Source organism: Hirundo rustica, chromosome 9 (assembly GCF_015227805.2).
Source record: "Hirundo rustica isolate bHirRus1 chromosome 9, bHirRus1.pri.v3, whole genome shotgun sequence".
NCBI lineage: Eukaryota > Metazoa > Chordata > Aves > Passeriformes > Hirundinidae > Hirundo > Hirundo rustica.
This window is the reverse complement of record NC_053458.1, coordinates 20,876,733-20,890,374: the sequence shown is the minus strand read 5'-3', so window position 1 is coordinate 20,890,374 and position 13,642 is coordinate 20,876,733. Positions and strand designations below refer to the sequence as shown.

The 13,642-nt window shown below is 39.5% G+C and overlaps 1 protein-coding gene across 1 annotated transcript in view; it reads right to left on the bottom strand.

Annotated features, from left to right (window-relative positions):
* Positions 1–929: 929 nt before the first annotated feature.
* Positions 930–13,642, bottom strand: part of NTNG1 (netrin G1) — a 150,476-nt gene continuing 137,763 nt past the window's right edge. Inside the window, exon 10 of the mRNA XM_040073099.1 lies at positions 930–1,159. Coding sequence (XP_039929033.1) covers positions 930–1,159 — 230 coding nt within the window. The remainder of the gene's footprint in view (positions 1,160–13,642) is intronic.

The following is a 13,642-nucleotide window of genomic DNA, read 5'->3' as shown; positions in this document are numbered from 1 at the left end:
GAAAACATTTATAATGTCCTTTGGTGGAATCTTATTACACTTGTTATATATGTAAACTGATATTCTTTGATGCCAGCACGTTGCCCATACAGAGAAATCTCTGCACAATTAAATGAAAGGAAAAAGAAAAGGACTAAATAAAAAGAAATAGTTTCCTCTTACCTGATTAGAATTAAATACATTAATAAATTGTCTGGTAACACAAATAGGCAATAATACAAAAAATCTACATTGTACATTATTTCAAGAAAAATAACTTCATTTGAATACAAAAGGATAAATACACTTTTTGTCCTATAGCCACTCTTGTACAGTAGGTGAACACAGCATCTTACCGATGCGGTGCTGCTAAGGTATACAAGGATATGACTGGCTCGAGTTTTATTGAGGGGGCTGTTACACATGTGCATCACTAACATCAGACAAAGAAATCTTTCAACCAACAAGGGTTACAGAGCAACGTTCACTAAAGCACAGGTTGGAAAGGATCTGGGGACCGAAGCAGGCCAATATGGCAGCTTTTACAGATTTCCTTATACCCACAATGCACTGACAGCAAAGAATGCCTTGGTTTGGTCAGTCCACGCACCGGGCGGAGGTACGGCAGCGCGCCGGAGCGGAGTAGCGAATGCCGGAATTCTCTTCCCATTCGGGGGCTGTCAAAGCCATGTCAGTCCTGCAGCCAGCGCCCGTCCACTGACGGAACGGGCCGCTGCCACCGCGTCTCGAGTCGGAGGTGAACAGTCTCGACTCGCAGCCCTGTCCGTGACGGAGTGATATGGCTTAGTTCAGTTCGGCCTTCTTAGTCTGTATGCGGTTATTTTTACTCTGTTTTTCCTTTCGGGGCTGCCGCGGCGCACGCCTGGGCCGCGTCCCGTCTGCATGCGGCGCGGTGCCGCGGCAGTCCGAGCTGCGGCGGGCCGGGGCCCTCAGCAGCCGCAGGCCGCCAGCAGCGCGGGCAGCAGCGGCAGCAGCAGCGGGCCGGGCCCCGGCGCCAGCGGCCCCCGGCCCGAGCTCTGGCTGCAGCCCCCCGGGTCCCGCTCGCACTTGAGCTTCTCGCACAGGATGCCCGTGTAGGCCGGCGGGCACTGGCAGCGCACGTTGTTGATGCAGGTTCCCCCGTTCTGGCAGTGCAGGAGTTCATTGTCGCACACGTTGGCTGCAAGACAGCGGGGGTAGGGGGAGAGAACGGAGAATAAATGTGAGGTTCATCCACAGCAGAAATGCGCTAAAACCAGAATTGAAGCTCCACCTCCCTCCTCTTCCTCAGACACATGAAAAGGGGCTGTGCTTTTTCAAATACTCAGATTTTTTTTTTTTTCCCTTATTTTTTTTCCTAAGGCTGTATTCTTGGAAAACCATCTAATTCACTTAACGCCGCCGACTATGGTATTGATTAATTTTATATGAAGGACTATTTAATAATGAAATAATAAGAATATTAGTACGTGCCTTGTGCTAATGTCTGCATCTTTATAGCTATTACTGAACTGGAACTGTAGGTGGTGTGTGTTATTTGAAAGGGGCCATGTATGTAGAGCTTTTGGAAAGCGTGAACGATGGTTAAAAATGCAATATGGCTTTGCTGAAGTAAAAAGATCTGCACGAGAGGGCAAGGTTTTATAATCAAGAACTGCATGTATTAATGATCTGAAAAAAATATGCAAAAAGGCAAGCACAGGCAGGAAATTCAGCATGCTGTTGGATGGGGATTATATGGTACAGACATCTGGAAATAAAAGATAATGTTATTTCCATTATAGATCAAATATTTTATCCTAATTAGATTTGCTACTTTGGTTCGTGGCATCTTAAAGCTAGATATTATAGCCTGATAGTAACTTCAGGAATCAGATTTGACAAGGGAGTTAAGAGAAAATGATACAGGCAAAACTTTTAGGCCTGCATAATATTATAGCATTAGAAAAGCTGACAGCTTCACTTTGTATTGCTTAATATCAATTCAAATATTTCATGGGTGAAAATGCAGAGGTATGAGCAACACACTAATTAAATGTGTCAATCTGTATTTTATTTCAGATGATATCACTAGTATGATATGTGCTGGGTTACAGCTCTGCCTTCCATAGAAAGGCAATTTTAGTAAAGGACTTGCACCTACGATCTAGGTAGAAAGTGACAGTAAAAATCTTAAGAGAATTAGGGAAAAGATTATTTGGTTAAGAAGTAGACTCAACATCATATGATGTTTATGTATACCTTAGCCTCAAATAACGCAGAATAGAGAAAGTATTGTTAATTTAATTAACATCACTGTTTATTGCTACAAAGAAGTAGTTTTGCAAGTGTACTTATTTTTAAAAGCAGTCCAAGTATCAAGAGAACTAAAAGTGAAATAGTCCAGGTTCTTAAGTGGTATAGTTCTACATAAATCTGTATGAAATTGTGCACCACTAACCTCACTGGTAATCTTTTTTGTCCTGGCTTGCTTTCAGAAAAACTATTTTTTTCACCCTAGAAGGTCTCTCCAACAACTGCTCTCTGATGTTCTGCATCCAAGTGGGCCAAATAATGCAATATGTTGGAAACTTGTAGATGCAATTAAGAGGGACCAGTAGATCATAATTTTTTTTTAGTGATTCATTTAGCAATCAAGGGTTTTTACTAAGAGTTATGGATTTAATATTGTTGTCCAGTTTCTGAATTGCAATGGAAAAAATTTAATAGTAAGGTACAAGAACACTTTTTGTTGATGATTCTACATCTGAATTTTAATGTTTTACACATACATTAGAAAAAAATGCGTAAGAAACAGTAAGTCACCACCAAATAAATGTGATGAGATTAACAGCCCAGAAAATACCATGGTAGCAGGCAGAAAAAATTATCTGCCTTTTAAAAGTCAATATTTGCATTACATCTCTTATAATTGAGGCTCTGTATGTTTGAAGTTGACTTTATTATTCAGATTGTATATATTTAGTCATCTCAGTATGCAAAATCAAGGTACTTACTTTATCTGGTGGTACAGCTACTGGATCTGCATGTTCTAGACTGGGATACTTTCTACAGTTCAGGCAGTGCATATTGTGAAATATCTGCCCCATCAATACAGACCCTTGTTTGCTTTGACAAACTCAGTGGGAGTCTACACTTCATTAAATACAGTTCTTAAACAGCAGAGGAGATATTTCACTTCACTTTTTGACTGGAATAATTAATCCAAATTTTCTCAAGTATTGAGTAAACCATATTTTTAAAAATGTATTATAAAACAAATATCTTTCCCATTTTAAAATGTATTTTGCAGACTGTGGCCTGTTATTTGAAGAGGCCCTTAGCCCAGATCCGGTCTGTAGTTACAGGTGGCTGGAGATGTGGGGCTGAAGAGGTGTTTTGCTCCATGCTGGCTGTTGTGCCTGACACACTCATGCAGACTGCTACCAAATGCCTCTAAACACTGCCATCTACAAAATTCTGGATACAGTGTTATAGGTGTTGATTTCTAAATTTTTGAAGTGTGCCTCAAATTTTTGAAATGTGCTTAAAGAAGGGATGGCTCAGAAGCGTCATCATTATTCTTATAATGCTTTTAAATGTTTGCCCACAGGAATGCAGGTAGATTTTATTGCTCTTAGCAAAGTACTGTATAGCTGAAAATTCTGGAATCGTTGATCTTGTATTGCCACAGCTTTCCTAATTTTGTGCTTATACCTCTTTCTCTTGCACACAGACATGTATGCACATATATGTATTGTGTAGATAGCAATTGTGAGCTGCGAGTTAAATGAAAAGAAAAAATCTGGAAATGTTATAAAATCACATTTTTCACCTTTCTGAAATTATCTTTAGGGTTACTTTCAAAACTTTAATATTGTCTAATAATTATCTGAATGGCATCAGGTACCAAGTTCTGACCAAAGAGTGAAACATGGAGAAGTGACACAAGTAAAACACCAAATTCTGAAGTCATCAAATCGAAGACTATTAAGACCTGTGTGGCTGAACTAGCTGTGGGTTTGCTGGCAGATCTTCCTTAATTAGAAGCCAGGAAATCAAACTGGTCACTAAAAAACCAAAACAGGTATCTCATTTGTTTTGGAGAGCTTTGCAGGCCTTTTTGAGGGGTATTTTGAGCACAGTCTCCAGATCTGTGCTACTGCATGAAGTGAAATATTTGAAGTAAACTAAAGGAAAATGCTGCAAAATATTCTTGATCTTTAATTGCAATGTTAATAAATTTGGGAATGGAATAAAAAAGGAAAACGAGGGAAAAATACCCATCTTTGAGCTGGCTCAACGGGTAGTCTTAGCCTGTCATAGATGTGCTAGTGTTTAATAGAATTTATATTGGGTATTAAATGAAGAATTATGAGTAACACAGCTGTTTGACAAATGACTACTTTCCTCTTAAATGTTCAAATCTGAATAATACATGAAAAATCCTGAGTCTCTCCTAAACTCAACTTCAATATCTCTGCAGCTTCTTGAAAGAAGAGTTAGACAGCTCTGGCTGATTTTATTTCTGAAGCAGCAACAGAGACTGAGCAGTAGAAATGCAGGCATTGCTCTCTTCAGTCTGGAGGGGCTCCTCAGGCACAGCCTTGTGATCTTGGCTTAAGGACCTTCTGGTTACTGTGTCTGGGCAGCTGCAGAGCACATGCCCAGGGCTTTAGGTCTGCCTGCTGCCCAGACAGAAAAACAGATGCTACTGAACTCAAATCCAGTTTCTTCTACAAACCTGTCTTTCCCAAAGGCTATCTGAAAGGGGAGAAAATAAAATTTGTACCTTTCTTTGTGCTACCTTAATTTTTGTACAGCTTGCGTGCAGTAGCATCTTACTCAGGTGGGACAGGCTATTGACACAGTTTTTGAGCTGGGATGGATGGTGTTCTCTTTCTGCATCAAACTCTGGATTTATGATGAAAATTTCTTTGTGAGAACAACACAAAGATCATTAATGATAAAGTCACCGAAAGAAAAATTTTTATTAGAGGTCCTTGCTTCCTTTCTTGAACTCTGAAGACTTAATTTTCAAACAATGTTTTCTACATTCGTTTCTATCACTATTTTTCTTCAGCGTGCACCTTTTGTGGCATCATTTGTTACAGCCTTCTCTCTCCCTCTCTCTCTTTTTAAAACCATCCCTTCACTTTCCTCCTTTTTGTCTCCCAGATCATGGGTATCACGGTCCCTGGACAGGTTGGTGGGTTGACAGCTCTGAATATATTACACAACATATTTGTCTTTTCTAAAGCACTGATGCAAGTTTGCCCTGACTTCTGCTGCAGTGAGTTTTCCATACTGTTTGTCAGTGGTTCTTGTGACTGGCACCACTGAATTTTTGATGTTGGATTCCATCCATTTTTCATAATTTTGAGAGCTTGCAGGTCTCATGGCTGAAGAAATTATTCTTGGCTGTATTTTTCTCTAACGCATTTGTTTCATCAGTATTTCTTATTTAGTAAAGAATATTACTTGAACTCATGAATGAGGAAGATTTCAGCAGACATGCTGACAGAATATTCTTTCTGTGCATAAGTGAGTAAAAACCCAGCCTAGTGAAACCCATGTTTTCAGTAATGATGTTTACAGGTAGCTCCAATATATGTGGTGGCTATATATATGTAGACTCTGAGCAGCACATTGAAATGCTATGAAAAAAAATCGGGAGGTTTCCTCTTGCTGCATAAAAAAGTTCAGTAAATCCAGAGCAAGCACAAGTGATTTCTTGTCAAATGCAGAATTAGTTCCTGTGAGAACTGTGAGGAGCCTGCAACTAACATGCATTATTCTCTAAAACTGTGATCGTTTAATCAATAAATGGTAAAAACAATCTCATAATATAAAAACCTTTGCACTGAATGAAGCTAGTGTGTATGCCTGATAAGAATGTGGGCATCTACACACATATATATAGCAAGAAAACATCTGCAGTTGTGACAGTATGAGCAATATTTTTCCCACAGTTTGTCACACAGGCAGAAATGGAATTGGGGAATGCAAAAGGCTGTCTCATTCAAATGCAAAGGTGTGAAATTCTTTCCAGTTGTATATTCCAGCTGAACATAAGGTGACCACAACCAAAATAGTCCAAATTGCCAGAGTCAGCAACGAGTATCTTCATTACTTGGAAAAAAATTCTAAAAGTACAATATATGCTTTTTGTGTGTTGAAGATCCGCTGTCTCATGAGATGTCACCATATAGCATGGATGTCAGGTAAGGGGATATAAGGGCATGGGGAAAACAGAAATAGTCAGGCTTCTCCTGACAGATTACAGCTACTGTTATTACAGTTCATATTGACAGCACATGACAAAACTTCAAGTTTTTATAGCTTAAGTATTTTACTCATTTGAATAACCAGTGAGTAATAACTGAGTTGAAGCCTTTGTCACTGAGATTTCTTCCCCTTCCTGTCTTCCAATTAGAAGTACTTATTTTACTTATTTTATTCTAATTTTTAGAATTTAATTTATTGTTACCATTTACATTACTGCCAAATGGCTTTAAAATGTTTTGCTACCATGAATATTTGTCAGTGTTGATCAGACTTCTTCAGTGCTTTGAATCCGCAAACATACCTGATATGAAAAGCAGCTACTGCTCTTAAAATGAGATATTCGTAATCATTTCTTTGTTTGGAAGTGACACTAATTCAACATTTGCCATAGTAGTAAAACTATCTTAGGATACTGTCAAATCAAGACACGGCAGATGCTTTGGTAGCATGAAAATAAAACTGGTTTGCACTTATCTACTAAAGCACATTCTTAAGACAAAATAAATCACTGCAGACAAGTACAAGCCTAAAGCATATCCTACTGTGTCAAAATTATGGTCAAAAAATGACAAACATTAATACAAAGATCTCTGGTGCAAAGATGCAACAATGTTGTGATTAATCATATTGCCAGCAGTACAAGGAAATAAACATTGACCAAGTGAGAGAAGTTTCTAAAGGTAGACATCTCCATCTTGACTTGTCTTGATGCCTTTTAGAAGCACATTTGAAATGACACTTGCTTTTTTATCAAAGCAGTTTTATTAAGTTATCAGAGAGTAAATGAATAGGGGAGTAATGGAGATACTGCGTTCACTGAAAAATTCCAGTAGCATTTTCAGATTGTTTGCCTACATGTTCTTTCTGCACAACCTGCAGTTCAAAGCTGAACCAGTTCTAATCAAATTGCAGGCAGAGTCTTCAGAGTTTCTACAAGATGATGTAGCTATTGCTCAGAGTTCTGCCCAGCACACAGCCAGAGAATGGACAGTGATTCTTCTCTCCTGCATGTAGGCAGCAATTTATCCTAGCATCCACATGGGTAAGCTCTGTTGATTATGTCTCACCACTGAAAGTACAAAATCCTGTACAGAATATGTGGGGGTTTTTAACCACAGTATGAGGATAGCAGAGGTAGAAAGTTGCTGTTTTTCACAGGTTGTGTCTGTGCTCTCTCATTTTTCATCTCTATTCTTAATCTAAAATCCTTGGATTTAATTAATAAAGCATAATGAGGAGAAATACATCTAACCTGTCAAAAGGACATGAGGGAGAACTGAATTTTGGAATTGATACTCTTACCTGATAGCCATAGTAGCTTTGGAAGAAACTACACGTGACTGTGTATGAAAATGGATGGAAACAAATCCAGATTTAGTTATCTGTGAATTATAGTTGAACTAATACCATTCAGTCTTCCTTGGTTTCAGGAAAGGAATGATTTAACCTTTCAGTTTTCTGATTTTGGTGGTTCCAATTTTATACTTCTACAGACGAGGATGTTTCCCAAAGTGGGAGGGAAGAAATATTTCCCTATTCTTTTTATTGCTTTGCTTATGAAGGAGCACCACTGAATTGGTATGACCCTGATCATACTTTAGGGTAATCTCAGGAGAGCAATAAACTACCTACCAGCTTTAGTTGCTCAAAAGGGACTACGTGCCCCTATCATTCATATTCCACTTACAAAGCTGTAAGCTGCAGTGCCATTACTTCTCTCTGCCTGGAGAAAAATGAACATTCTTACATGATCTGTCTTCTCTTTCCTTAACTAGGAAAAGAAGCAGTTATAGCTACAGAGTTGTTGGGGTTTTTTTCTATTGCCAACAGCAAGGTCAGGCTTTAGATGTAACCGCTATCAATAAAAACTGGTTAAGCACAAAAAGTGTTCAGATGCAAAAGATGAAGTCATCAAAAGGCCCTGTGAATGATTGGGGGATGGGATTTGGTTCCCTGAGTAGGAGCAGCTACTGCCATTAGCCGTGCCAGAAGGCATTTCAGACATGTACCTGGAGCTGGCAGGTGTGTGCAGGAGCTCTGGGGGTTGCCTGGGGAGCAGTGCTGGGAGCCTGGCAGGGGCTCCTGGGCCCTGCTGTGCCACAGGCCTCTGCCTGGTGCAGCTTCCCCATCTGAAGCACGGCTTCCCTGCTGCAGCTGAGCGCTACAGCCTGTGCCTGACACCGTGGCTGCCACTGGAGCTGCTCTGCTCCCCTGGCCCGGGGGACTGTGTGCTGGGAAACTCTGTCCTGCTGTCCCTCACCTCTTCTGTCCTGCTCCTGGCTCGATGGCACTCTGGGGAACGCCCAGCTGCCACTGCTCCTGAGACATCTATGGCCCGTTCAGTCCCATCCAAAGGGCTGGCAGGGTCACCTTGCCTGCACAGTCGTATTTTCTGCTTCATGCGCAGAATTTCTTGGAATTTCCCAAGAACTGTAAAACAGACTTTAAACAAGTATTGCTTTTATAGAGCACAAAACCACAGGAGAAATTCTGGAAAGCAAACCAAAGCAGGATCATGCAAAGGTCAGCAATTCAAATACATGACTATGAATTATATAAAGGTTGAATGGTCCTGCATCCTTGGCTGCTAAGGTGTTTGATTTGGGATAATGTTATGGACACAAAAGAATGCAAAGAATTTGTCTTTGTTTACAGAGAAAATAGTTTCTCTTTTCGTTATTCTTCCCAGTGAACATTGGACTGGAGACTTTCAAAATCCATTAAATAGTCCCAAACAATTGTTACTTTATTTGGCAGCAAAACCAGACAAGATAATCACAACTGAAAGTACTTCCCAACAATTTGGGGGATTAGAATTATTCTAATAAGTATTTTCCTAAATTTTTTTAGGGAAGGGGTAAAAGAGAGTGACAGAATGTGTTCTTGATGGTTTCTATTAATAATCACTGCTATTCTGAGGTTATTTGCGAGCTAAAATAATTTGAAAGTTGCAAACTTTCTTCTCACCAGTTCGGCTGAAAGCCAATTGCACTGGTAAAAACCCTACTGGAAATACATGTTATGATTGACTTCTAAACGACATAAATCAGCATTTGTAGTGGAAACACCAACGGTCTTTAATTGCACTGTATTAAGTATCAAAGGTATTAAAGTGGGATGGGTATGTAACTAAATGTAAGTGTGAATTATCAGCTCTCTTACTGTGACCACAAGGAAAGGTAAAGCCAAGTTTGTATTTACATCTCATTATGTATTCCTTTTGTGTGCATTTGTTAAAAGAAAGGTTTTAAGATACCAGGACGATGTTCTCCTACAGGAGACCAAAACACCAGTGTGCAAAGTTAATGGTGTAGAATCTCTCAGGAGATGAACATTCAGAATTTATGTGAACATTAGTTACAAGGCAAAGGTAAAATATTTGCATAATTCCTACAACATGTATGAAGTGAGAGATGGGCTTTTTTGTTCAAGTAACAATGCTGGCAATCAGGAGATCTTTCTGAATGTACACTGATTTATTGTTTTGAGTGTGGATGAAATGCTGCACTGCTTTTGCTGAGGCAGCTTTAGAATGGGGATAAAAACACTTCCCTATAGGTGTCAAAGCTATTCAGAGTAAAACTTCTTATTGCTAGTGAACAATGGGGAAGCTGATGCCAAGGAAAGTCCAATGAGTTGCCTGTGCAAACAAAAGGAGGGAATGATGCAGGTCCTGTGAATTTCTACTCTATTTACTACATTGCACTGCTGATTAGATAAATGCAATGGCAGAGTTGATTATTGTCTCCAGGGGAGTTTGCTGACAGTCAGCTTTAAAAAGGTTTCTAAACTATGAAGTATAAAAAAAGACTATACAATCTTGTCCAATTGTCATATGTGATTGCCTAAGATGATTAAATACTGACAATCTCAAATACTAATGTCGTATCTCCTAATCTCACCTATCAGAACTTCAGCTGCTTCATATTCATACATAAGGAACACAGTGCAGATTTGCAAATTTTTTAATCCACTCTGCTTCATTTGACCTATAAAAATATTACCTGTTATTGCCTATTTTTGTATTACAGTAAAATTTAAAAAATGAATTAAACAGGCAAATTCTTATATCCTAATTCCTGTCTGAGATATACCCGATAACATGGTCTCTTTTGAGAGGGATTTTAATTGGTGCAATGCTTTGCTTTTCCACTCTTCATCAGAATACCAATAAGATGATTCAAACAGCTGGCATGTAGCACTCTGCAAAAATAAGAACTAATAAATTAATGTATCAAATAATTAAAGCTATTAGTTGCTTCATGCTGGTTTTCATCAACAACATTTATTGCTACACACAGACTTGCTTTGGGTTATCATGGTGCATTTATCTTCATGACAGTGCAACCATTAGATGGGAAACCCCAGATAACAGATGCTCTCTTTCCAACACAATCTTCTTCAGGCTCACCAGTTTTTCTGCAGTGTTTTACCCAGGTCTAACCAGTGGCATAGTCTTAGCCAGTGTTTTTTTACCTGAAAACATTTAAAAAACTGACTTATGACACAATTCAACAAAAATGTCTGAAAGATGTTCATTATTACACACCAACCAATAGAGCTGAAGCAGGCACACAGGCAACCTACAGATTTTTCACAATATTGATAAGCAGGCTACCACTAATAAGTTGTTGCAATACTAACAGAATTGCATTAATCTTGTTTAATAAAGTTGAAAGTTTTGCTACAATGTAGAAAAAGATCTGAATAAACATAGACCTGTCTTAGAGAGTACATAGCATGGTTTGTTTGGGATAATGTCTGAGAAGTTCTTTCTATCAGCATATTTAAAGATAAGGTCCCTGACTATGGATGTTAATATTGCTTACGATGGTGAGGTGTTAAGATAATTTAGGGTATTAAAAAGACCAGAGTTAAAATATTCTCATGAGTAAGAGCTGTTTCCCTGGGAGCTTTATATGGTTCTAGCCTGATTTTTGACATGCTGATTAATGTATTTATATTTCTATTTATCAATTGTGATGCACAAATATGTTAAAATTTAATTATTAGAAAAGACTGAAATAACCCGGGTCCTTCAGGAATAGGTAACTGCCAAATGCACTTTTGCTTCGAAGTAATTTCCTTATTTTCTTTAAAATTATTTTCTCCAATTTTTAGTTTGTCAAGTCATGCCAGAGTTGAAAAATACCAAGGATATTTCCATTAATTGTGATCAAATAAATCACTCTAGCTAGTGTGTTAGATATTTCTAAATATATGTTGTATCAATAGCTTTAAATTTAATGATGAAGTAGTTGTGTTACTTAAAAAGTCTTCCACCTGCACTTAGGACTGAGAAACGAAGACCTTGGTCATTTTCTCCTACTCCTGAGAGGCTGTGTGTACATCAATGCCACAAACCTCTGGTTTGGAAAAGGAAGGGTCACACAAGAAACATTCAATTTTAATGAAAATGTACTTTTAGAATGTACTTTTAAAATATAATGTCCAACCATATTTATTTTAGAGCTCTCCGTGAAAAAGGAGACAAATTTCTGCACAACAGAACTGGGATGGTGATTAATCTGTATTTCCTGGCAAGTTTATCTCAATGAGTCCTGTCCTGTCATCTGCCCCAGAGAACCCTCTACATTACATAATATGAACTCCCACAACTCCTATCACGTTTGTCCTTCTCTTCCAGCAGCCTTGGCAGTGATGGCAATGGAAATCTGAATGATGAGATCCCAGCTCTTTGAGAACTCTGTCTTCCTCCACATCAACTCCTGGGGCAGGAGGGTATTCGCAACATGCCTGTGCTGCTGGCTGCATGTGCCAGTGGAGGGCAAGGAAAGGCTGCCATTCCAGGTAGGATGAATTTTTGTAGGCCTGGAGCCTTGTGAGGGACAAACGCTGGGGGTGAACAGCAACAGAGCCTCCTCCTGCTCCATGGAGCCCCAAGGCAAGAAGGGTTGGCAAGCACAGTGCCTGCTCAGGTTTCAAACACAGCCCCAGAGTGAAAGTGAGGGCATGACAAGAGTGTGAAAGGCAAAGGTTTTCTGCTGTGAGACAGCATTTCTGAAGTGGTAACATGGCAGATCTGAGTGGGATGCTGGTTTTCTGAAGACTGCCAGAAAGCTACAGAATGAGTAGCTGTTTAGCTAAAACAGCAGGAGGAGTGCTAAAGGGAAGTAGTTGGAACTGGAACAGAGGGGTTTGGGCTAAAGCCAGGGCTGGTGGGAGTAGGTGAGGGAGGTGCTCAACACATCTTAGCTGGCTCAATGTTTTGTATTTGCAAAACACTCGGGGTCCTTCTAATGGTGCAGCACAGTGTGGGCTGCAGCATCATCACTAAGTTGTCATGTTCCCACTGAATAAAAGATAGAACTGGAGTACACTTCTCTAAGCGTCATTGCACTTTGTTTTAAATCAGTAATGGTTTAGCATGAACTAACAAAGCTCTCAGGTCATTGCAGAAAAATTATTGCAATCTATGGCTTCATTTTGACAGGTGGTGTAAATCTCAACCCAGATTTTCATACCTTTGCAGAAGTTACGCGGTGCACATGCCGCCTTTCATATTTTTCCCCAGTTCTGTACCAAAGGACACGTTTGTAAACGTAACTGGAAGCATTTCAAAGCATCCAGCTCAATTTTTGAGATGTTTATGCTGCAGTAAGCTGTTGTCATCTGTCTCTAAGATATGTGGAATAGGATGCTTTTTCTGAGATCGGAAGCCTCCTTGCAGAGAGCTGTGCTCTGCTGCATAATGTCAACATAATGGGGCTGATTTAAGGATGTATGCTCGCCCTCAATATGAATTTCCTTGCAGTAACAGCCCCAGTTTAAACCTCATTGTGGGATTCTCCTGTTCCTGAAATCAGTAGGAAGTAAGTTAGGTTTTTGAATTTTGTGAGAGTAACTTGTCCTCCTTGGATGCTAGTCTCTGCTTATTGCCTCGTGATCAAAATGCAGCTTCAGCTCTTTAAAGGAACAGCTACATGTGATGAAACTCTCTTTACACTCCATGGAAATGAAATTCTAAGTTCTTCAAAGTAAGAGTCCTATTTCAAGGATCCTTTGACTTAAAAAGGAAGTTGAATTCTCATTTAAAGTATGTGTACCATTCAGAGTTCAGTGGTGCAGCATCACATTAACAGAACACCCTGCTGAACTGGAACTGCTATTTATATATTGAGGACACTGGAGTTAGTTCCTCCTGCACTTGTCAGCATATTTGGGGACCGGGTAGTGCATGTGGGGAACAACCCACATGTTCTTTATCTTAGCCCCTAGGTGCCCCTGATCTGTAGCTATTTGGTGCTGTTTCTTAAGGCTCACCTAAACACCTAATAAAGGGAGAATTCCTCCTCCAAAGAGATTATGGCTGAACTCCTTATAACCTAGAAGTTTTGAAGGGCAAGAATAGATCCTTGGGTGTTTTGGAAAAGGT